The sequence below is a fragment of the Hypanus sabinus genome, chromosome 19, assembly GCF_030144855.1.
Source record: "Hypanus sabinus isolate sHypSab1 chromosome 19, sHypSab1.hap1, whole genome shotgun sequence".
Lineage (NCBI taxonomy): Eukaryota > Metazoa > Chordata > Chondrichthyes > Myliobatiformes > Dasyatidae > Hypanus > Hypanus sabinus.
Genome location: NC_082724.1, coordinates 19,967,129 through 19,993,309, shown reverse-complemented (window position 1 = coordinate 19,993,309; position 26,181 = coordinate 19,967,129). Strand labels below are relative to the sequence as shown.

At 42.2% G+C, this 26,181-nt stretch overlaps 2 protein-coding genes across 6 annotated transcripts in view; one reads left to right on the top strand and one right to left on the bottom strand.

The window, feature by feature from the left end:
- card19 (caspase recruitment domain family, member 19) overlaps positions 1-26,181 on the top strand; it is a 131,205-nt gene that overhangs the window by 65,460 nt on the left and 39,564 nt on the right. Inside the window, exon 8 of one of the 5 annotated variants that reach the window (XR_009506770.1) lies at positions 5,027-5,043. The exons of 3 other annotated variants lie outside the window; for them this stretch is intronic. Coding sequence is in view for 1 of the 2 variants with exons in the window: in XM_059944125.1 (XP_059800108.1) it covers positions 5,027-5,045 (19 nt within the window). In the remaining variant the exon portion in view is untranslated. Of the gene's footprint in view, positions 1-5,026; positions 5,061-26,181 lie in introns of those variants that run through there. One more of the 5 variants, XM_059944125.1, reaches the window with a different exon arrangement.
- The window catches only part of ninj1 (ninjurin 1), a 56,609-nt gene continuing 50,576 nt past the window's right edge, over positions 20,149-26,181 (bottom strand). The window contains exon 4 of the mRNA XM_059944127.1: positions 20,149-25,023. The gene's annotated coding sequence lies outside the window, so the exon portion shown is untranslated. The remainder of the gene's footprint in view (positions 25,024-26,181) is intronic.

The following is a 26,181-nucleotide window of genomic DNA, read 5'->3' as shown; positions in this document are numbered from 1 at the left end:
GAGCGTCCATAGTGGAGGGAGGGGAACCCCATTCTTTAAAGAAGGAGGACATCTCTGAACAGAAAGCTGCATCCTGGGAATAGATGCAGTGGAGGCAAAGAAACTGAGAACAGGGAAAAGCATTTTTACAGGAGATGGGTGGGAAGAGATAAAGTCGTGATAGCCATGGGGATCTGTAGGTTTATAAAAGATGTCAGTTGACAGTTTCTCTCCAGAGATATAGACAGAGGGATTGAAAACAGGAATTCCAAATAGATGCCCTACTTGGTGGGAATTGAAACAGGAAGCTCTTGTGAAAGTACACAGTTGAACTGAACTGCTAATCAGACATTAAATTCCAAGTGACTTCACAAAGAAGATACTGACATCAGTATGCAAATAACGTACACATCTACATCCTGTGCTGTATAGAACTTCCTCATGACTTTCCAATCTATTTCTACAGCAAAAGCAACGTTACACGCCGTATTGAGTGTGCCATAAAAGGCTTTGTAAACCCCTAGATAAAATGGCTTTCTTAACGCATGATTGAGGAACATTCTGAAGTTGAATTTTTGTGACCTGTTCAACTCAACGATCTCATTCTAGGTGATTCTCCAGGTTCAAAGGTGCACGCTTTCTCCTCCCTGAGCACAGTAGCTATCAGGTGCTGTTGATGTGGAGGTCTTCAACAACTCCAGCAACAGTGACGCCATTAAGGTGACTGAGCAGCTACAATTAGATGTGGAAGAATTGTACTCAGCACCAAAGCTTCCAGAAAGCTTTTTTAAAAAATACATATTTTTAAACATTCCACAGAAAAGAAGTAAATGGTCAGAAAATGGAATATGGTGAACAGCTGTCGGGGAATCACTATCTCTCTCTCTCTTTCTGTCAATGATGGGGAGAGTTTACTGTTGATTCTTGTGTCGGGGAACTTGGGGGGAAAGCGGCATGGCAGACATTAACATCGTAATCGAGTTGTTTTCTCTTTTATTCTCATTAGCCCCCCCCCCTCACTGTGCGACACCTCTCCGCCTCTTACTAGGAAGGGAGGCAGCCTGTTGAATTGTCAGGCGAGTGATGAGTTTCTGCTCCACTACAGACCATGGTCTCTCTTGGGGGCTTTGCACCTGCTTGCTTGCTGGGTGGTGGGTGCTGATGCTTTCTGCTGTGATATGTGGCAGAGGGGTGGAGGGGAAGGTTGATGCTTGCTGCTGCTTGTGTGAGGGAGGGGGGAGTGGGAGGGACTTCAGAGTTCTAACTTATTTACTGTCACTCATTCTTTGGGTAGCCTTCTGTTTTTGTGGCTGTCTGCAAGGAGCAAGAATTTCAGGTTGTATATACTATACATTCTCTAATATTAAATGAAACTATTGAATGATTGAAATACACATGAACAAAAATAACATAAAAATATCAAAAACACTTATAATTTTAACCTGACAGTCCAAAGAGCTTCAAAATAATCACTCTACTCTACAGATGAAATCAGCTTTCCAGGGGTGAAGAGGTTGTTCACAATCGCCACAATTAAACATAGTTGCACCTCCATCAACAAGATCTAATGCTTCTGCTGGTTCTTGCAATGATGATTCTTTTGACCAGGGTTCCCAGCCTTTTTAATGCCGTGGAGCCTTTTCATTAACTGAGGGGTCCAGATTGGGAACCCCTGACCTGGAGTAAAAGCTACTCCAGATTTTGTGCTGATGCTGTAAAGATTGTGGAAGAGCAGGCATTCGCTGTCAACAACTTCCTACTTCACAATCATTACACCACAAATACATGCCAATAGTTTATAAACACTTCCTGCTAGCAATGTTGTACACTTCATGTTCTACATATATACACAAACTCACCCTTTCAAATCACCTGCTTCTTCCTCATGCCTGGTTCTGGCCATAAATCAGCAGCTTAAATGCCCATTAGATCAACAGGGAAAATAGCTGCACCACAATGAACTGTAGAGGCAATGCCAGCATAGTTCTTGTCAACGCAAGAGATTGGAAAAAATCAAATCCTTATTTAAATTCGACATAAAGTTCTTTGAGAGCTATTTCTGGTAAAACTCCAGCTGTGTTGTAAAAACACTGGAAAGTTTTGTTGGACCTGCTAGTTCAACAGATTCCAGTCTGACCAGGCAGGTTATGTCTGCGGTGATAATTTTTGAACAGAGCTGCATTAAGACTTGCACCAGACTGAAGGCTTCCTGGGAAAAGTTAGTACTGCCCAAACTTTAACCAGATGTAATAGATTTTAGCATTGATATGTAAACTAGAATTAGATCCACCGGACAGAGCCAAGAAATTTGTTTACCTTGTACATTTTTTTGTTTTACTTGGATCTCAAAAATTCATCTGATGTTCAACATTATTGAAATAGTCAGGGAGGGAAACAATTCTTTGAATGAAGTACCAGACTTTTTCCATTGATGATATTTGGAAACTGTTTTCAAAGTGTTTACCCTTTTTCTTTTGAAAAAGTTCCATCCTGTTTTCTCTCCTTCCCATGCAGCTGCTTTCCAGCAATTGGGCAAGATCTTTGTTCGCAGATCTCAGCATATTTCATAGACTATCAGGGAATGATGGAGAACAGCTTCGGTTTGCTCTCAGATCGAGTCGGTAAAGAAAAGGTTCCCAAGAGTTGAAAGTTGAAAGTGCTAATCAGTTCATGACACAGTGAGCCACTGCAAGAGTAGGTCACCTTAGAGAGTTCAAATCTCCCATCGTTTTATTACTGATCAAGTAAGTGACTATTGATCAGTGGGTTTGCATGACTGCCTTTTTATGCCCAAGAACCATGATGCACCAGATAGCTGACATTGTAATTTTAGCTGACATGATTGTCTGCTGAAACTAGGACATAGTATCAAATAATATCCAAATATTTTAGTCTATGTTTACAAGTCATGGAGATTGTGAAAGTAAAAATAGAAGCAATTTGAAGCTTCAACATGCTGAACAACATCATATTGACTTGTTTGCATTTCTCTTCATGCTGGTTCGAAGTTGAATTTGTGTAAATGACAACTGCAGATTCTTTGGACAGGCATTGTTTCAATTCCATTCATAAATGGGTGTATGGAGTGTCCAGAGAGGGGTGTCACGACTGGTGAAGGGGCTTGTCGTGCCCATTCTGGGGCAGCTCACTCACCTTTGGTCCCCACCGGACACTCAGATCTCACCTGTGGCTCCAAGTGGCCATTTGCTTGTGACAGTGGCCACCTCCCAGTACAGCACTTTGACAGGTATACTAAACCAGGTGAGGGATCCATACTCTGGTGAGATAGGGATGAGCCTGCCCTAGCATGAAAAGTCAACTCTGGTGAACAGGATGGATGAGATCAGCATTGAGGCTTAATGACCAGGAAGATGGTTCTGCAACACTTTGTGGAGAATGGAGGACATAATGAGGAACAGAATGAATCATGGTCTTCCACTCTAGCCAAGGAAGACCCCAGCTGTGATGACTACTCATACCACTGGAACTAAATTTCCAAGGTTGAGAGAGTGGAACTGCCTAGGCACAATGGCTTTTTCCACTTTAAGAACTCCTGTTCAGGTGTCCTGTCATCATCAGATATGACTGACAGCCAACATTGATAAATGGGTAGACACCCAGGCATAGGACAGATCTACTAAACCGTTGATGGTGGACAGGGAAATAATGCCTGCAGCAAAAATCCATTCTGTTGGCCTGCAGTCCCTCGGGGAGGAACACAGCCCTCCATTATTTGACTGATCCCATTTGTGACTCAAAACCCCTGGACTTCCCTAAGAAATGGCCCAAGAGGAGACTCAGTGGTATTTAACAATTGTATTTAAACACACATGAACAAATACTTTAATAATACTGATATGATGATACTTAAAAAATAATCATACTGCCTCTATCTCTATGTCTTTGGAGACAGTTTATCTACTGTTATCAGTTATAACCTGACTGATTCTCACAGCACCCTGGACTATACTTCCCATCCCCTTCTCTCAGGTCCTCCATCTCCACCGCATCTGCTCAGGATAAGACTTTATATTCCAGAATTAATGAGATGTCCTCCTTCTTCAAATAAAGGGGCTTTCCTAACCCACCATCAACTCTGCCCTCACCCCATCAGGGACAGGGTTCCTCTGGTCCTCACCTACCACCCCACCAACCTCCATGTCCAGCACATAATTCTCCATAACTTCTGCCATCTTCAACAGGTTCCTACCACATCTTTCCTTCCCACCCACCTTATGCTTCCCACGGGGATCACTCCCTATGCAACTCCCTTGTCTGTTCGTCCCACTCACCCATTGATCTGCCTCCTGGTACTTATCCTTGCAAGCAGAACAAGTGCCACACCTGCCATTAAACCTCTTCCCTCACTACCATTCAGAGCCCCAGACAGTCCTTCCAGGTGAGGTGACACTTCTGTTGGGATCATCTACTTTATCTGGGGTTGCTGCTGTGGCCTCCTGCATATCAGTGAGACCCGACATAGATTGGGAGACCGCTTTGTTCAGCACCTATGCCCAATCTGCCAGAAAAAGTGCGATCTCCCAGTGGCCACCCATTTCAATTCTTCTTCCCCTTCCGATTCCGACATGTCAGTCCATGGCCTCCTCTACTGTCGCTTTGAGGCCACACTCAGGTTGGAGCAGCAATACCTTACATTCCGTCTGGGTAGCCTCCAACCTGATGGCATGAACATCGATTTCTCAAACTTCTGGTAATTGCCCCCCCCCCTTCGCTATTTCCCCATTCCCATTCCCCTCTCTCACCTTATCTCCTCATCTGCCCATCACCTTCCTCTGGTGCTCCTCCACTTCCCTTTCTTCACTGGCCTTCAGTCATTTCTATCAGATTCCCCCTTTTCCAGCCCGGATCTCTTTCTCCAATCCCTACTCTCTTTCTCTCCCCCTCCCTCAGTTTCACCTATCACCTACTACCTTGAACTTCCTCCTCTCCTCCCCCCCACCATCTTACTCTGAATACTCATCTCTTTTCTTCCAGTCCCGATGAAGGGTCTTGGCCCAAAATGCTGACAGTTTACTCTTTTCCACAGATGTTGCCTGGCCTACTGAGTTCTTCCAGCATTTTGTGAGTATTACTTTAACCATACTGTAAATTTCAATCTTCATTCCAGACAACCTTAGTGGGAAATACATACAACAGCAGCTTAGCCAAACCAGATACCATGGCACACTCAGTGATCCAGTCTGGAAGATGGGACTAGGCAGAAGACTAGGTCTGCTGAAGGGCCTCTTTCTGTGCTATAGTACTTCATGACTCTATGATTGTATGACAGGGTGACTGGGTGTCTTCATCTTTGACTCCATCCTCCATGAAGTCCTGTGACATCTGGTCAAATAGGAGCACAGAAGCTTCACACCAATCACTACTTTCTGCTCTCCTTCAGCCGATGAGGTGCAGTGACCCCACACCAAATTCCATTGGTAGCTCCTCACCATATTTCACCCTTACAGCAAAAGCTGGGCAATTACCCGCCATGGGCTGAGGTAACTTGATGAAGTAACTCCTGTGGCTGTGTCGTAGGCTGGGTATGCTGGGTGTGGCTCTGCCTTTTCAAAACCTTAATGCATATCTGGAATGCTCCCTACTTGCCTCTAATACCACCCAAGGAACTCCATACCAAGCAAGCCGAAGCAGCACTTCACTGGCTGCCCGTTCAGCACACCAAATGGTTCTCTTGCCACCATAATTGCTCTCTCTATCTCCTACGAAATGAACGGCAGAACCCTGCCAATGATATACCAATTGCCCCTCCAAAACCCGTAATGTCCAAGTAAACCGGGTGCATGGGAACACCACCACCTGCTGGTTCCCTCCCAAGTCACATATCATCCTGACTTGGAAATGTATCAGAGTGGATTAACTCTGACGTTCCCTTCCAGATGCCCAGATCACTGATGGTGAAACATTTCAGCTCTCCACCACCTATTACGAGTATTATGTCACGACAATATGTCATGCGCCCCGCGGTTCTCTGTGGCGTGCTGAAGAGCACTGGGCTCCCGGGTTTCTCAAGCACCTGTATTTACTAATTGTCTAAACTAGAATTGTCATGATATTGGGCTTTCTGTTTCATCTTGTCAATGTAACTGTGACAGGCACGGGTTTTCTGCATTCTGTGATCACTCAATGTGGATTCCTATTTAAGAGTTCATCGTGGAGTCCTTGTGTTGAGAATGATTTGTCTCACAGTGTGGCTCAGTCTGTTGGAAAGCCTATGCATATCCTCTTGCTTCCATCTTTACATGGAGTCTGCTGTTCTTCCACACCTGGGCTGATTTGTTGCCAATGCTTGCCATGACATACTAAGTGCTATTCTTGCCAAAGGAAGGTCATGTTAATGAATTGAAAAGATACGGATATCACTTTGCACAATTTGACTGCTAAAGTGAGTCAAAAAAAGCACAAGTAGCGGTAATCTTTACACTAAAAGAGGAATATTATAAATACACAGCAGATAAGCCAAAACATTGGAGAGAATTTGGATTAATCTTTCAAACAGAACACTTCTTCAGAACTTCAAGTAAGCATGATCGGTGCATTGGAGTAAAAGAGTGGCAGAGCTCCCAGCACTGACTATCGCCTAATTGTGGACAAGTGGCAAGATTGTGAAAGGATGGATAAAAACTCCCCAAAGTGCAGAGATTCAAAGAAATTGAACTGCATGGAACTGCGGAAAGTAATCGAGGAATGAAGAAGCTAAAAGCAAGAAAATGGAAATGATCATAGGAAGCCCACCAAAAGATGCAAGAGAAAAGAGAGATTTAAAAAAACCATAAAACCTTATGACATAGGAGTGGAACTAGAACTAGACCCTGCTCCACTATTTGATTATGGCTTTCAACCCATTCTCCTGCCTTCTCCCTGCAACCTTTGACCTCTGAGCTCATCAAGAACTCATCAGCCGCTATTTTAAATATACCCAATGACTTGGCCTCCACAGCTGTCTGTGGCAATGAATTTCACAGATCTGCTACACTCTGGATGACAAAATTCTTCAAAATGAATTCCTTTCTGTTTTGAGGTTCTGCCCTCTGGTCCTAGACTCTCCCACTATTGGAAACATCTCTATATCCATTCTATAGAGGTCCTTCAATGTTCAGTAGGTTTCAAAAAGATCCCCTCCCATTCGTCAGAACTCAAGCATGTACAGGCCCAGAGAAACCAAATGCTCAGTTGTTAACCCTTTAATTCCTGGAATCATTCTTACAAATCTCCCCTAAACCCCCTCCATTGCTACAACATCCTAGCTTAGATTTGGGGTCCAAAACCCCACACAATTCTCCAAATGGGGTCTAACCAATGCCTTATAAAGTCTCAGCATTTCACCCTTAATATTCTAGTCGTCTCGAAATGGATACTAAACTTGCATTTGCCTTTCTTACTATTGACATATTGGATATACAGTGGACATGGAAGTACAGCATGAACATACTGAAGACAAAAATGAACTATCTACATATGATGCCTGCCCATTCCTGGATAAAGGAACTACAGTTAGTGGCAGGTAGCTAAATTTCAATGTTTGTGACCTGGACAATGAGCTAAAGAGGTTCAAATAGAACCCAAACTACTGAAGCTGAATGCAACAGTAAAATGCATAGGGTGCTACAAACCTGGTCTCTTATTTAGGCAGCTGGAACAGCTGATGCATTTGTGCCTGTAATTCATCAAAAGTTCCCCTCCTAGTTGAATACGGCCCTGATTTTCCTGTAGACTACCATTTTAAGTTCCCCTTTCAACTTCCGTTCTTTTCTATCAGTGGTTTTCAAAACAGTTTTAAACATTTGCTTTAGAAACCATATTTCATTTGTTTTTTGTTTCAGACTTTTTATTCTTAGCATCTTACACATTCCAACAGTTCTCTTTGTCCGTGCAAGGCTGTGGTGGGGTCAAGGGGAGGACGTGAGCCTTGTGTTTTAATTGCAGAACAGCAACTTGCATTGTCAGCAGTTCAGTTTCATTTGTAATTTTTCTTCATAGCTTTCCCAGCGGAAATCTTGTTTTAGTTGGCACGAACAGCAACTTCCACGCAATTGAGTAATTTCCTGCATGCACTCTCCAAAGGATGTTCTGCGCGTGAGATATCTTTTTCCTCATATTTTTATTCCTTTAATATCCATAAAATCTATCTTTTCATTACTTTCTAACATTTGCTTTATATGCCATTCATCTGGTGACTAAAGCACCTTGTGCATTCTTGGTAGCAGTGGAGCTGCTGCCTTACGCCTCCAACAATGAGGTTCAGTCCTCACCTCTGATGTTTTCCTTGCGAAGTTTGCACATTCTCTCTGTAGTTTACTCTCACAAACCAAAGGCGTGAAGGTGAAAAGTTTAAGGGGAACACGAGAGGAAACTTTTTCACTCAGAGGGTCATGAGAGTGTGGAGTGAGCTGCCAGCACAAGTGGTGCATGCGAGCTCGATTTCAATGTTTAAGGTAAGTTTGGATAGTTTGATGTTGTGCATCTGAAGTTCTGTGATGTTGTCCTTACCGCTGCCCAAACAAAGTTCCTCACGGAAAATAAAGTGAATTGAAATTGAAATACATGGACGGTAGAGCTATGGAGCGCAATGGCCCCAGTGCCGGTCATTGGGAGTAGCCTGTCTAAATGGTTTCGGCATGGACTAGATGGGCTGAAAGGACTGTTTCTGTGCTGTACTTCTCTATGACTCTATGTACTGCTTGTATCGCTATAAATTGCCTGCAGTGTGCAGATGAGTTGTAGAACCTGGGAGAAGCTTATGGGAATTTGGGGAGAATAAAACTGGGACTGATGTGCAGTACATCGGTACTTAGTAGTTGGCAAGGGCCCAGTGGGCCAAAAGGACTACCTTCATTTCATATGACTCTTGACTTGATAACTTTAGTAGAGCAATTAGAAACATATAATAGTTTTTCTGGTTCACTATGTTTTTCTTTTGTCTCTTCCTTCCACTCTTGAAGGTACAGAGATTTGGTTCAAATTTTCAAGAATCATTATTTTTGAGGTTAGATATTAAGGTCAAAGCCTTGGTATACATTGAAGTCACCCCTGAGCCAAATAAATTCTGTCCTCATTTGACAATGATAGGGTCATAGGAAAGTAGAGCAAAGAAATAGGCAAAAACTAGACTGAACTACGTAAAAAACAACACAGAAATAATACACGAGTCTACAGACCTACCCAGGACTGCAAGGGTAGATGTTGTGTACATGGACTTTAGCAAGACATTTGACCAGGTGCCACATGGGATGTTGGTCAAGAAGGTTCAGTCTCTTGGCATTCAACATGAGGTAGTAAATTGGATTAAACATTGGCTTTGTGGGAGAATCCAGAGAGAGGTATCAGATCAATAACACACACAAAATGCTGGTGGAACACAGCAGGTCAGGCAGCATCTATAGAGAGAAGCGCTGTCGACGTTTCGGGCTGAGACCCTTCGTCTTCAAGGAAAGAGTTTACTATCTTTCCTTTCGGTTAGTCCTGACGAAGGGTCTCAGCCCGAAACGTTGACAGCGCTTCTCCCTATAGATGCTGCCTGCCCTGCTGCGTTCCACCAGCATTTTGTGTGTGTTGTTTGAATTTCCAGCATCTGCAGATTTCCTGGAGGTATAAGATGGTTGATTCTCCGACTGGAAGCCTATGACTAGTAGAGTGCCACAGAGATCGGTGCTGGGTCCATTGCTGTTGTCATCTATATCAATGATCTGAACGATAATCTGGTTAACTGGATCAGCAAATTTGCAGATGATACCAAAATTGGGAGTGTAGTGGACAGCAAGGAACGTTAGATCAGCTGGAAAAATGGACAGAAAAATGGTAGTTAAAATTTAATGCAAACAAATGGGACGTGTTGTACTTCACAACCAGGGTAGGTCTTACATAGTGGATGGTAGGGCACTGAGGAGTGCAGTAGAACATAAGGATCTGGGAACATAGATACATAGTTCATCAAAAGTGGCAGCACACTTAGATAGGGTCATAAAGAAAGCTTTTGGCACATTGGCCTTCATAAATCAAAGTATTGAGTGCAGAGATGGGATGTTATATTGAAGTTGCATAAGATATTGGTGAGGCCTAAATTGGAGTATTGTGTCCAGTTTTGGTCATCCTCTAAGAGGAAAGATGAAAATAAGGTTGGAAGAGTACAGTGAAAATTTACAAGGATGTTCCTGGGACTGGGGGACCTGAGTTATAAGGAAAGATTGAATAGGTTGGGACTTTGTTCCTTGGAACATAGAAGACTGTGGGGAGAATTGACAGAGGTATACAAAATCATGAGGGGGTATAGATAGGGTAAATGCAAGCAGGCTTTTTTCACTGAGGTTGGGAGGGACTACAACTAGAGGTCATGGGTTCAGGGTAAAATGCAAAAAGTTTAAGGGGAACATGAGGGGAAACTTCTTTACTCAGAGTATGTTGAATGTGTGGAATGAGCTGCCAGTGCAAATGGTGCATGCAAGCTCCATTTCAATGTTTAAGAGAAGTTTGGATAAGTACATGGATGGTGAAGGTACAGAGCGCTATGTTTTGTGTACAGGTTGATGGGGGTAGGCATTTTCAATGGTTCAACATAGACTAGTTGGGCTCAAGGGCCTGTTTCTTTGCTGTGCTTTTCTATGACTCTATAACTGCCAAATGAGGACAAGATTTATTTGGCATGTCCTCACTGCTACATTGCCTCATGTATATAGCCTCTGTGTGAGTCTCCCAAGTAAATACTGACGCAAAAAAGTCCATTTAGGATCTTCCCAGTCTCTTTTGGCTCCATGCAGAGATTACCATTCTGATCTTCCAGAGGGTTAGTCCTGTCCATTGAAATCCTTCTGCTCTCAGCACATCTGTAGAGTACTTTCAGATTCTCCTTCACTTTGTTTGCTAGGGCACACTTGTGCCTTCTTTTAACCCTCGTGATTTTTTAAAAAGTGTCTCTTGCATGTCTTATACTCCATTAGCACCTCATTTGTTCCTACCTGCCTGTACCTGCTATGCACCTCTTTTATTTTTTACTTAACCAGAGCCTCTATATCTCTTGAAAATCAAGATTCCCTAAATCTGACGCAACACAAGTGAATCTGCAGATGCTGGAAATAAATAAAAGCACAAAATGCTGGCAGAACTCAGCAGGCCAGACAGCATCTATGGGAGGAGGTAGTGACGACGTTTCGGGCCGAAACCCTTCATCAGGGTTTCACTCCTGGTGAGTTCTACCAGCATTTTGTGTTTTCATTCCCTAAACCTGATATCTTTACCTTTTTATTCTGACAGGCACAAAAAACTTTGTACTTTCACTTTGGAAGGCCTCCTACTTACCAAGTAAAACTTTGCCAGAAAACATCTGTCCCAATCCACAATTGCCAGCTCCTTTCTCATGCCATCAAAATTGGCCTCCCTCCAATTTAGAACCTGAATTTGCAGACCAAACCTATCTTTTTCCAAATTTACTTCAAACTAATGTCATTATGATCATTTGGTGCAAAGTGTTCTCCTACACAAACTTCTGTTGTCTGCCCTGTCTCATTCCCTAATAACAAATCAAGTATCGCACACTCCCCCATTGGGACTTCTATGTGCTGTTTAAGAAAAGTTTCCTGAACATATTTGACAAACTCTACCCCATCTAGTCCTTTTACAGTTTGGGAGTCACATTCAATATATGGAAAGTTAAAATCTCCTACTATAACAACCTTATGTTTCTTGCAACAGACTGCAATCTCTCTACTAACTTGTTCCTTTAAATCCCGCAGACTCTTGAGTGGTCTATAATATAGCCCCATTAACATGCTCCTACCATTTTTATTTCTCATTTCCACCTAGAAAGCCTCAGGAGAAGAGTTCTCCAGTCTGTCCTGACAGAGCATTGCCATGACTTTTTCCCTGACCAATAATGCCACCCCTCCTCCTTTAATCCCTCCCTCATTGTCATGTCTAAAACAATGAAACCCTGGAGCACTGAGTTGCAATCATCTATCCTGCTAGCACCCCTACTGTTCCAACTGTGCAAATATAAAGAAGAAAACCAATAAATAAACTGTGAGGAAATGAATCTACCTACAGCTTTTTTGTTTTCTCTCACTCAAGCCTCTCCTCAGTAAGGCCTGGAAGAGCTAAAGCCGGAGAATCCCCACTCCAACACTGCCCACTCCAACAAAAGCTGCTCTGCTTGCCCCTGCCTTATTTTAATTTGTTCTGGCCAATCAATCCTATCTCTGAATGGCTGCTGTTCAAAACACCAGACTGCTGTGAATCGATGCCTTATGTAGTCAATCAGTGAACCTGAGTGAACTACATCTTCTCATGCTTCGGACATTTAATTACTAGCAGGAGTCAATGGAGAGAACCAGGATCTGAATCCTCATTTGACCTTTTCCCTCAGGCTACTGAGGCCAATTTAATGTCCCAGCTGATGTCTGACTAAATCAGAAATCAAAAACAGGACCTCTGCCAAGGTAGCTCGATAAGTACTACACAACATTCTTACCCATTAATGTATCAGGTTTTATTTTCCAGTTTTCTGAATTCACCCATTGCCAAAAAAAATTATGTTGTGCTAACCCAGGGAAAACAATAGAAGCAAAAAGGTGAAAACTAGAACAATCTTTCGAAGTACTCTAGACACCAGTTTTGATTAGAACACAATTGTTACAAAATCCAGATATGATTGTGAAAACACATTTTGTTCTTTTTAGATTTAAACAGACCGTGTCAGAGTGAGCTGTAGGTTATCTGGGTACTATGGAATGACTATAAATTGCAGAATTGGTTATACCTGAGGTAGAAGATCGGTAGGAGACCGTGATATAATTCTGACAATGTCCTCTATAATTCAGATTGCAAAATAAACGAGTATGGTATCATCAGCTGGGCTACATTTTCTGGCAATGTTTGAAATGGATACATTATAAGGCATAATCTGGTTGAATTAAATTGTGTTTGTGGAATAGATTTTATTACAAAAGGAATTGAAATCATAATTCACATTTATAAAAAAGTTGTTATGGATGAAGACTTCAAAAATGACAATTTCCAATGGTACTTCGAGGGCAGAAACTGTTGCTATAAAATTAAATAAATATCTCTCTATATTTGCCCTTTTTTATTTCATAGGATTAGATTTCAGTTTCCTCTTGAATTTTTCAGGTAGTACTTTACACATCATTCAGGGGTTCCCAGCCTGGGGCCCACAGTCCCCTGGGTTAATGGTAAGGCTCCATGGCATAAAACAAGTTGGGAATGACTGTAACATGTAAGTGAAGACCATTTCAGTCTCCATTACCAAGCTTACGCCTCTCTGGTTCTTCTCCCTAGACTGTCCAGACTCTTCATGATGTTGAACATCTCTGTGAAGGTGCATCTCAACTTACTCTCCCCAATCGCCTTAGATTTGCTCAGTCTATTGGGGAGAGTTCAAACTAGAATTACTGGGGGGTGGGAACCGAACTGAAGTGACAGAGGTTGGGAGGTTGGCTCACAAATAGAGGAAGTTTGGAGACAGTGTGAGAGGGAGATAGAGAAGGGATGCGTTCAGTCCAACGGTTTGAGATGTGACTATCTTAATGTGAGGAGTATCATGAATAAAGCGGATGAGCTTAGAGCGTGGATCAGCACTTGGAGCTATGATGTTGTGACCATTACAGAGACTTGGATGGTGCAGGGGCAGAAATGGCTACTTCAAGTGCCAGGCTTTAGATGTTTCAGAAAGGACAGGGAGGGAGGCAAAAGAGGTGTGGGCGTGGCACCATTGATCAGAGGTAGTGTCATGGCTGCAGGAAAGGAGTAAGTCATTGAAGGGTTGTCTACAGAGTCTCTGTGGGTGGAAGATAGGAATAGGAAGGGATCAATAATTCTACTAGGTGTTTTTTATAGGCCACCCAATAGTAACAGGGACATCGAGGAGCAGATAGGGAGACAGATTCTGGAAAGGAGTAATAATAACAGGGCTGTTTTGGTGGAGGATTTTAATTTCCCAAATATTGATTGGCATCTCCCTAGAATGAAGGGTTTAGATGGGGTGGAGTTTGTTAGATGTGTTCAGGAAGGTTTCTTTACATAATATGTAGATAAGCCTACAAGAGGAGAGACTGCACTTGATTTCGTATTGGGAAATGAACCTGGTCAGGTGTCAGATCTCTCAGTGGGAGAGCATTTTGGAGATGGTGATCACAATTTCATCTCCTTTACAATAGCATTGGAGGGAGATAGGAACAGACAAGTTAGGGAAACATTTAATTGGGGTAAGGGGAACTATGAGGTTATCAGGCGAGAACTTGGAAGCATAAATTGCAAACAGATATTCTCAGGGAAACGTACCGAAGAAATGTGGCAAATGTTCAGGGGATATTTGTGTGGGGTTCTGAGTAGGTATGTTCCAATAAGACAGGGAAAGGATGGTAGGGTACAAGATCCGTGGTGTACAAAGGCTGTTGTAAATCTAGTCAAGAAGAAAAGAAGAGCTTATGAAAGGTTCAAAAACTAGGTAATGATATGAATCTAGAAGATTATAAGACAAGCAGGAAGGAGTTTAAAAATGAAATTAGGAGAGCCAGAAGAGGCCATGAGAAGGCCTTGGCAGACAGGATTAAGGAAAACCCCAAGGCATTCTACATGTATGCGAAGAGCAAGAGGAGGTATTTAATGAATACTTTGCTTTAGTATTCACTAAGGAAAAGGATCTTGGCGATCGTAGGGTTGACTTGCAGTTGACTGAAAAGCTTGAGAATGTAGATATTAAGAAAGAGGATGTGCTGGAGCTTTTGGAAAACATCAAGTTGGATAAATCACTGGGACTGAACTGGATGTACTGTGGGAGGTGAGGGAGGAGATTGCTGAGCCTCTGGCAATGATCTTTGGATCATCAATGAGGACGGGAGAGGTTCTGGAGGATTGGAGGGTTGCAGATGTTGTTCCCTTGTTCAAGAAAGGGAATAGGGATAGCCAAGGAAATTATAGATCAGTGAGTCTTATTTCAGTGGTTAGTAAGTTTTTGGAGAAGATCCTGAGAGGCAGGATTTATGAACAATTGGAGAGGCATAATATGATTAGGAATAGTCAGCATGGCTTTGTGAAAGGCAGGTTATGCCTTACGAGCCTGATTGAATTTTTTGTGGATGTGACTAAACACATTGATGAAGGTAGAGCAGTAAATGTATTGTATATGGATTTCAGCAAGGCATTTGAGAAGGTACCCCATGCAAGGCTTATTGAGAAAGTAAGGAGGCATGGGATCCAAGGGGACATTGCTTTGTGGATCCAGAACTGGCTTGACCACAGAAGGCAGAGAGTGGTTGTAGATGGGTCATATTCTGTATGGAGGCCGGTGACCAGTGTTGTGCCTCAGGGACCTGTTCTGGGATCCCTGCTCTTTGGGATTTTTATAAATGACCTGGATGAGGAAGTGGAGGGATGGGTTAGTAAATTTGCTGATGACGTAAAGGTTGGGGGTGTTGTGGACAGTGTGGAGGGCTGTCAGAGGTTACAGTGGGACATTGATAGGATGCAAAACTGGGCTGAGAAGTGGCAGATTGAGTTCAACTCAGATAAGTGTGAAGTGGTTCATTTTGGTAGGTCAAATATGATGGTAGAATATAGTATTAATGGTAAGACTCTTGGCAGTGTGGAGGATCAGAGGGATCTTGGGGTCCAAGTCCATAGGACACTCAAAGTAGCTGCACAGGTTGACTCTGTGGTTAAGAAAGCATACGGTGCATTGGCCTTCATCAATCGTGGGATTGAGATTAAGAGCCAAGAGGTAATGTTGCAGCTATATAGGATCCTGGTCAGACCCCACTTGGAGTACCGTGTTCAGTTCTGGTCACCTCACTACAGGAAGGACGTGGAAACCATAGAAAGGGTGCAGAGGAAATTTGCAAGGATGTTGCCTGGATTGGGGAGCATGCCTTATGAGAATAGGTTGAGTGAACTCGGCCTTTTCTCCTTGGAGCAACGTAGGATGAGAGGTGACTTGATAGAGGTGTACAAGATAATGAGAGGCATTGATCGTGTGGATAGTCAGAGGCTTTTCCCCAGGGCTGAAATGGCTATCTTGAGAGGGCACAGTTTTAAGGTACTTGGAAGCAGGTACAGTGGGGATGTCAGGGGTAAGTTTTTTTTACTCAGAGAGTGGTGAGCACGTGGAATGGGCTGTCGGTGGCGGTGGTGGAGGTGGATACGACAGGGTCTTTTAAGAGACTCCTGGATGGCTACATGGAGCTTAGAAAACAGAGGGCTATGGGTAAAGCCTAGGTAGTTCTAAGGTAGGGACATGTTTGGCACAGCTTTGTGGGCCAAAGTGCCTGTATTGTGCTGTAGGTTTTCTGTGTTTCTATTCTGAGGAGTAGAGTCACAATTTCTGTAGACCATCCATGGAACAAAATCCCCTTGTCCCTGTGACCATTTTCCCAAACTTTTGCTGAACATTTTCCTGGAGCTTAACATTTGTCCTGCATATGATTTTAATATTGGACATTATATTCTGGATGTTACTCCATTGGTCTTTTTAAACTTGTTGCTTTTGCACCTAATGCTTCTTTATATAAGCCCAACGTTTCCCACTTCTAAAAAATATTTTTTCGCTATATCCGTACAGCATCAAATATTTAAATTTATATCCAGATCTGTGTCTGATTTTCATTATTCTTTTGAACAAAATGCATAATCTGTACTTTTCCTACTTCCAGTCAGACAGTGGCTTGCTCAGATGCAGCAGCCACTCAGGAAAAGATGCATTTGTCCGTCCAGTGTGTCTTTTTCGTGATTGCATTTCACTGTTGGATGCTGAGAACATCAAGGACTGCAGGACTATCTGATGCACCATCAATAACTCTTGGAGACGTGAAGCGAGATATATGCTTTTATTGGCTGGAAGAAAGAACAAGCAGCAATTGATCACCATGCTGCATCCTGGAGACTGAGGCCGGCGTGGTGTCCCCAATCGCCTTTATACCGGGGACCGTGGGAGGAGCCACGGTCAGCCACAGGAGCAGTCAGCCGGGGGCGGGGGGCGTGTCCAGACAGGTATATGCAGTTCACCACACTATACTATAAGTGAGATGCTCTGTAGTGATGGAACTGGACTTGTTGAGTACCGTTGTGCTGAGAATGTGTGTGATCCAACAAATGGAGTGAGTGATTGTTTTGCAACACACACAAAATGCTGGTGGAACACAGCAGGCCAGGCAGCATCTATAAGGAGAAGCGCTGTCGATGTTTCGGGCCAAGACCCTTTGTCAGTGATTGTCTTGGATGTTTTTATTGGGATCGCAAGACCCTGTTGGACATTAGTAAGGTAGAACACTGCAAGTCCGTTCATTGGTGAGACTGAAGGCGGGGGCGCTACATTGCCTCAATTGTGGCGAGGTCAAGTCCTCGGGCATGGGGTCATCTTGGACGCAGGAGCCTGCTGCAGTTGCCCAGGGAGAGAGCAGTGGCCTCAGCTTGGCGTGCTGGAATCACGCTGGGTTGGGGGCTGGTCCCTCCTGTTGGTACTGCCCTCAGGTGAAGAACAAGCTAGACCAGGTCAATCTACAGTCCTGCCACTCAGGGACTTGAGCTGTAAGTTTTTTCTTTGTGACTGTATGTTTTTCTGAAATCGCAACCATGTGTGCTGTGCACTACTTGCAGTGTGCTGTGCATTTTGTACCTAAGCCCCAGAGGAACGATATTTCACTTGGCTATATTCATGTACGGCTGAATGATAATTATACTTGAATTTAATTTGCCCATTCTACAGTATATTTTCTTGAAGGTCTATCATTATACTCCTCACTGCTTAGTACAATTGTATCACCTGGCAATTCTCTTGTCCTCTACACCCAAATCTCATTTACTGTTATATAAGGGGAAACAGTGGTCCTAATACCGAACCTTGAGGAATCCTAATGTATTTCTTCCTTCAGCGCAAATAATCACCCTTCAGCAACTGTTTCCTGCACTAAAGTTAATGACATATCCATAAGATCATAGACATAGGAGCAGAACATCAGAACATTAGAAATAGGAGCAGGAGTCGGCCGTCTGGCCATTGAGCCTGCTCCACCATTCAAAAAGATCATGGCTGACCTGGCCCTGGACTCATCTCCACCTACCTGCCTTTTCCCCATAACCCTTAATTCCCCAACGATGCAAAAATCTATCCAATTGTCTCTTAAATATATTTACTTAGGTAGCCTCCACTTCTTCTTTGGGCAGAGAGTTCCACAGATTCACCACTCTCTGGGAAAAGCAGCTCCTCTTCATCTCCGTCCTAAATCTACTCCTTCTAATCTTGAGGCTAAGTCCCCTAGTTCTAGTCTCACCTACCAGTGGAAACAACTTTCCTGCCTCTATCTTATCTATCCCTTTCATAATTTTTCTGTTTCTATAAGGTCTCCTCTCATTCTTCTGAATTCCAGTGATTACAGTCCCAGGTGACTCAATCACTCCTCATAGTCTAACCCATTCATCTCTGGAATCATCCTGGTGAATTTACAAAGCCAGTATATCCTTCCTCATAGAATTAGGCCATTCAGCCCATTAAGTCAGCTCCATCATTCCAACATGGCTCATTTATTAACCCTCTCAACCCATTCTCCTGCCTTCTCGCCATAATCTTTTTGACACCCTCTCTAATTAAGAACCTATCAACCTCTGTTTTAAACACACTGTACCTAATAACTTGACCTCCGCAGCCATCTGAGACAATTGATTCCACAGATCCACCACATTCTGGCTAAAGAAATTCCTCCTCATATCCTTTCTGAAGAGATGATCTTCTCTTCTGAAGCTGTGCCCTCTGGTCCTAGAATGCCCATTACAGGAAAGATCCTCTCCACAAACAAGAGAAGATCTGCAGATGCTGGAAATCCGAGCAACACACACAAAATACTGGAGGAACTCAGCAGGCCAGGCAGCATCTGTGGAAAAGAGTTGACATTGACGTTTTGGGCTGAGACCCTTTAGCAGGACTGGAGAAAAAATGATGAGTAGGTTTACAATGTAGGGGAGGGGATAGCGAGAACCACAAGGTGATAGGTGAAACCGGGAGGGGGAGGGGGGAGGTAAAGAGCTGGGAAGTTGATTGAAAGAGATGCAGGACTGGAGAAGGGGGAGTCTGATAGGAGAGGGCAGAAGGCCCTGGAAGAAAGGAAAGGGAGGAGGAGCACTAGAGGGAGGTGACAAGCATGGAAGGAATAAAGTGAGAGAGGGAAAAGGAGGTGGGGAATGGTGAAAGGGGGGCTTTACCAGAGGTTTGAGTAACTGGTGCTCATGCCATCAGATTGGAGGCTACCAGGACTGAATATAAGGTGTTGCTCCTCCAACTTGAGTGTGGCCTCATTGCAACAGTAGAGGGGTCCATGGATTGACACATCGGAATGGGAATGGGAAGTGGAATTAAAATGGGTGGCCACTGGGAGATACCACTTTTTCTGGCAGATGGAACATAGGTATTCAGCAAAGCAGTCACTCAATCTATGTCGGGTCTGACTGGTAAACAGGAGGTCACACCAAGAGCACCAGACACAGTAGATGATCCCAACAGACTCACAGGTGAAGTGTCACCTCACCTGGAAGAACTGTTTGGGCCCCAGAATGGTAGTGAGGGAGAAGGTTTAGGGGAAGGTGTACCACGATCCATTTGCAAGGATAAGTGCCAGGAGGGAGATCAGTGGGGAATGATGAATGGACAAGGGAGATGCATAGGGAGCAATCCCTGTGGATAGCAAAAAGGTGGGGGGGGGGGGAGTAAGATATTCTTGGTGGTCTGATAACATTCCCTCTTTTATGGATACAACTGCTATCCCTTTACTTCAAGGACTTCATTTCTGGTGATGTATAATAAGGCATTCTAACAAATGCCTTTTAAAGTAATTGCATGGAAAATTACTATGTCAAAACTGTTGAAAGATTATTGCTGACAGAGGCATCTGGGCAGTAATAAGTATTGTCAAGTGTAAGGTAGGAGAGGAAATATTCTTTGATTTATCTTAAGGTGAGGCAGGAGAATCATTCCCTGGGAAATCACACGCAGTGAGGGAATTGACAGTGAGCAAATGCACACATTAAAATGTCATCCTTCTGTTTCCTGCATGTTCTTGACGCATTGGTGTTGCTCAATGCTAAATAAATACTGTATGTCAAAAATCATTTAATGTAAATCATTACGCACAATCAAACACAAACAAAGAGATTGATATGGCCAGAGATACAATAAGAAATGCATTTTTATTAAAGAACATATGTTAATAATGAAGTGCAATATTTAAAAACAAATACATCTGTACAGTCAGGTGGAGTTGAACTTGAAACAAGGGGCAAAATTTGCCTTTGGTCACTAGTGCTGAACAAGTAGAAGAATTTAATTTACTTGTTGTACTTATTCCCACAAACTAAATTCCAGTTCAGGTCAACGAAGTGAACAGAATCGAATGTATGGAAACCAAATAATGATATCCAGTTTTGATCACGAGAGATAAATTTCTTCACCAAGGGAATTTGAGTATATATATCTGGTGTAGATTGATATTGGATCTACAATGCCATTTTAATACTTATGATTTTCAAGCTTCATCTTTATTATTCCTTGAAAAGTTAAGCTCGATAGTTTAAAAATGCAACCATAACTCAACATCCTATCCTGTGGAAGCAACGTCTGCAGGATACGAATGCATCTGACTGGAACTGTGGCATGTGACAAAATTGAATGGAATGCAGGAGAAGGTCACTGGAATTATGAATTAGGCAGTAGTACAAATATCCATGCTCTGGTATCGTTAAGTCTGATAGCCCTTTCTCAAACTTGTTTTCAATTGACTTCAACAAATAAGAAAATGAGGTGGAGTACAATTGAAACAGCCAGTTCATTATTGCCCGAGGAATTTCAAAATGACTTTATATAAAAGTGTATTTCTTGTTTCTGCTTAGAAATACCCTACATTCAAACACTTGCAGTATTAATTGATTATGACTGCGACATACAAGAAATTTGTGGCGCCTTATCTGAACAAATCGATTTGATTTGTTTAACAGCCTGTTTCAGACACACAGTGACAGTGCACACATCCAATCTTGGAAGGCCAAAAGTGTCTGTGTGGTTGCACTTTACTTGCTAGAAGTGAAATTATGTGCTGACATTTCCCATTTTCTGGTCTGGTAAGTGGAAGAGTGGAATCTGCAAGTGCCAAATATAATTGTAGGAAATGTAGTTTAAGAAATCTGATAAAATACCCTCTTCAGCTTGTGAAATACTCTTTAAGGGCCACATGCCTATCCTATGAAATTAGCTCTCAGATCAGTACTGTAGCAGGAACGTGTTCATCAATCTTTCTCCAATGCATAGTCCCTCTATAGTGCTATCCAATTCTGCAGTAGTCAATATCTTAAAACATGTTGTTTTGTAAATCCAGTTTTTTTTTACTTAAAGGAAAATATTAAAGCATTTACATATAATTATCCAAAAAGAAATACATCTAAAAATTGTTTATAAACAGTAAAGTTGTCTGAGCATACACTGGGCATATGAACAACATAAATAGTACATAGTGATATAAAATATCAAGCTGAAATACTGTAAATTGATTTGAAATCCATTGTTCAGTTTTACACATACAACAATAAAATCTGAAATGAAAGGCAGCAGTATATAAATCAGCTCTATGTTCAAAACTGCACATTTCGTAATCGTAATCGGTAAATGAAGCCACTGTGATCTTCATTTTGAGGTAAGTCACAGCTGACAATTACAACATATCTCTTTATTTGTTCTGTTCTTGCCCAATCAGGCAACTTTTTAGATTGAGAACATCTATCTGGATTTTTCAGATTTCTAAGTGTACCTATTTCGGCATCTTTTCATACATTTAGGTGGATGATAGTTCTGCACATGCTGAAGGCAATTGAGTTGGGCCAGTAACAGAACTAGATAATGCAAGATATGCAGCTGTTAAATATAGACCAACATCTGAGGAAGATATACAACGATCCTGAAAGAGAGCAGAAGCTGGGAGAGTGCGCCATTCTAATAGACTGGCTGGGTTACCTGGCGGAGGGTGTATGACGTTCAAAGACCTGAAACACCCGATGCTTCCAGGAACATCACTGAAGATGTGTCCAGAGGCATCGGTAGATGTATGTACATAGTTTTAGAACACACATGCTCTTAATGACAAGGTGAAGTTAACCCTGAGTGGATTAATCTGCTTTGAATTCTCATGGAACTAAGGAATTCAGGATTTTTCGGCAATGAGGCTAAGGGATGTGTGGTATCACAAGAAACATTAAGAAAAATTGAAACGGCCAAATAGAAGTCATAATGCGAATACTATCTTTAATGTATAAACATTACTGAAATTTACTGCAGTTTATGCATATTTCTAAAATGTAAAATTTTAAACATATTTAAGTACTTCGTCTGCCAAAGTGAGCAAACTATTTTGTTCAATTGTTTTTAGTTTATTCATAATTTATTGCCAGCTATCACAAATTCTGAGAGACAGAAGTTCATCTTACATCACTTGTGTCATGTCATTTGTACTTCACCTTCAAAATGAATAGAACCAAAACTGGGAAGTGGAGAGAAAATGTCTCCTGAGGAAGTAGAGGCATTGAACCACAGAACATTACAGCACAGTACAGGCCCTTCAGCCCTCCATGTTGAGCCAACCCATATAATCCTTAAAAAAAGTACTAAACCCACACTACCCCATAACCCTCCATTTTTCTTTCATCCATGTGCCTGTCCAAGAGGCTCTTAAATACCCCTAATGTTTTAGCCTCCACCACCATCCCTGGCAAGTCATTCCAGGCACTCACAACCCTCTGTGTAAAAAACTTACCCCTGATGTCTCCCCTAAACTTCCCTCCCTTAATTTTGTACATATGCCCTCTGGTGTTTGCTATTGGTGCCCTGGGTATTGGTACTGACTGGGTATTGGTACTGACTATCCACCCTATCTATGCCTCTCATAATATTGTAGACCTCTATCAAGTCCCCTCTCATTCTTCCAAGCTCCAAAGAGAAAAGTCCCAGCTCTGCTAACCTTGCTTCATATGACTTGTTCTCCAAACCAGGCAACATCCTGGTAAATCTCCTCTGCACCCGTCCATAGCTTCCACATCCTTCCTATAATGAGGTGACCAGAATTGAACACAATGGGTGAGCTTTCTTGCCAATGGTGCCTACATGGTTAGACAGAGACAGGCTACTGGCGATGTTCACTCCTAGGAACTTAACCCTCTCAACCATCTCAACTTCAGCACCACTGGTGCAGACAGGAACATGTGTACTCCTCCCCCCCCCCTTTACTGAAATCAATGACCAGCTGCTTTGTTCTGAGGAAAAGGTTCTTGTCATGACCTCATGTTACTAGCTGTCTATTTCCTTCCTGTACTCCAACTCATTGTTACTTGCAAAACAGCCCATTAGGGTGATATCATCTACAAACTAAACTGAGGGAGTCTGAAAGATGGGGTTGGGGACACAGGTCCGGTTGGAGGGGAGTGAGAGTCTTGGGGTGGGGTGAGGACCACCTGAGTGGATAGAGGGGAGCCTACAGCAACGCAGGAATTTGGAGCTGTTAGTGAAGAGTGCATGAAAGTGGCAATCTCCAGCTCACAACCACAGTCTATGCCAAAGAACAACATGTGAGGATATTAGATGTCAGCATTTCTGCCCGGTCTCTTTTGATTAGCCCAAGAGATTTAAATCAGAGGATGACAGTATCATTAAAGACTGCATGATTTATTAATGGCGTACAGGAGGGAGCAGAGTGTAAACTATCAAAGGTTGATGGTTGCTGATGACACTTAAGTAAGTAAGAGGGCATATCTGCAATGAGGATATTTTCTCTCTGCAACAGGGTTAAGTGAGTGGTAAAAATGGAGGTTATGGTAGGAAAATGTGAAGTCACCCACATCAATAAAAGGAATCATAAACCAGACTATTACTTAAGTAGGGAGAGACTGCAATTGTGTGCTTGTGCATGAGATACAGAAAGTTAACAGCATGTTACTAAATGGCAAACTTGTCCTTTATTGTTGGGGGTTGGAATTTAATCAGAGAGAAATACCAATGTTCAGTGTGTTAGAAACATACAAAACCTACAGCACAATACAGACGCTTTGGCCCATAAAGTTCTGCCGAACATGTCCCTACCTTGGATATGACTAGGTTTACCTATGACCTCTGACTATCCACACGATCAACGGCTCTCAATGTTGGTGAAGCTCCACCTGGAATTTTGTGTACAGTTCTGGTCCCTTATTTGAGAAGTGATATATTACCACTGGAGATGGTCCAGCAGAGATTCACTTATGTGACAAGAGGGCTGTCCTGCCTCAAACCTGGAGTTCAGAAGAATGAAGGATCAGCCTACTGAAACATGTAAGGCCCTAAAGGGACTGCCAAGCAGAGTCTGCTGCTAGAAGGAGATACTCAAATGAGAAGGCAGAGCCACAAGATAAGGCAGAAGATATTTAAAGTCCACTGGAATTTCTCCTCTCAAAGAATGGTGCTCTCAGGAATCCTCTGCACCAAAATATTGGGTAGGCACAATTAAGGATCAAAGAATTGAGGGCTATGTGGAACCAACACTGAAGTGTGTGTGGGGGGAGGGGGGTGGTGTTTGCAGATTAGGCTTGATCTTACTGAATGGCAATAGAGGTTCAGGGGCTGAGTGGACCACTCTTGATATTTTCTTATGAGTAATTTAATTTATTACCAATTTCTTAACCTTGAACACTTAAAATAACATTTATTTTATAAGGTGCAGATCTTCTGATCATAAATTATAAAAAGAATATTTTTGCTTAACTTACACTTGCCAGCTTTTCCAGCCAAGGTTATTCTTCAAATTGACCAATAGAAATGATAGAGCTGCATTTTATCAAACTAAATAAGTTTCTGTACTTTTAAAAGTAATTATTAAGAATTTTTAACAAACAGATATATTTATTTTACCCCAAGCTTGGTGCTCGGAGTGATTTTGTGAAAAGGCTCTTTCTTCGTAGTTTGACACTGCCCAGGATGCCTGCGATGTCCATTTCCTTTTGTCATTCCTGGTGTTTCATCATCAGCTAGAAAAAAAATGGAAAAGAGCAAATGCAAATGTCCATTAGAATGGTTAATTCCACAATCAGTGATTATGTTGTTACTTCGGTTTGCACTGAGCAGGAAATTAGTTACATTGAGAACATGGACATATAAGAAACAGCAGCAGGTCTTTCTGCTTTTCAGTAAGATCGTGCTGATCTTTCAAAATTCAACACCACTTCGCCACACTAACTCTGTACTCGTTTCCACAGAAACACACAGTTATGGTATTATGAAATCATACAACATGGAGACAGGCAATTTATCCCACCAAGTCCAATTATAAAGCATTTATTCAAGACAGTCAATTTAATACCCGATCATTCTCTTAATAACACCGGACAACACACTTTTTCCAAAAGTGTTGCTTCCTCAGAATTTTTTTTTTAGTTTAACAGAAGCTTGAAGCTTAACAGAAGTATAAATTCAAACTACTTGTATCACGTAGGAGTTTGGAGAAATAATAAGTTAATTTGTATTGAATATAATGCATTTAATTGCATAACAGTGCTGACACTTTGCAATAGCTCAACTAAGCTAAAAATGTTTTGTTGATTATTTGTTTGTACTCAGTATTGGTGGCTTCCTGCTTAAGGGTCCAACAATAATCAGCCAGCATTCATGGATTCCTGTGGCCCTGAAACTGTTTCTCCATGACCGCAATGTCCTGATGAAACCTTTCACCCTGCTTGACACTGACAGTGCCAAGATTCGCAGGGAATAAGTCTAAATGGGAATGCAGAAAATTAATCTTTAGTGGTATGTTGCACTTCATGATTTTGTATGCTTGAAGCAAGTTGTGATCCAGCTGCACATAGTTTGGTGCTCTGTAGTTGCCAAGAAAATTTTCAACAACATCCTTGAATGCCATCATGCAACTTTCTCTGGTCCAGCTACAAGTTCTGTGAATTTCCTGTCATTGATGACCTGTTTGATCTGTGGACCAACAAAAATGCCCTCCTTAATCTTGGCTTCAGTTATTTTGACTTGAATTATGGAGATCAAGTCTGGAAAATTTCAAAAAGTGGTGCAAGATAGGGTAATTTCAGGGTGATTTTCATGATCAGCAGTCCAAAATCCGTAAGATACACCCAAAAGTATTCTGGAAGCAAAATCCTTGTTGTCCAGTTTATTCAAATAAT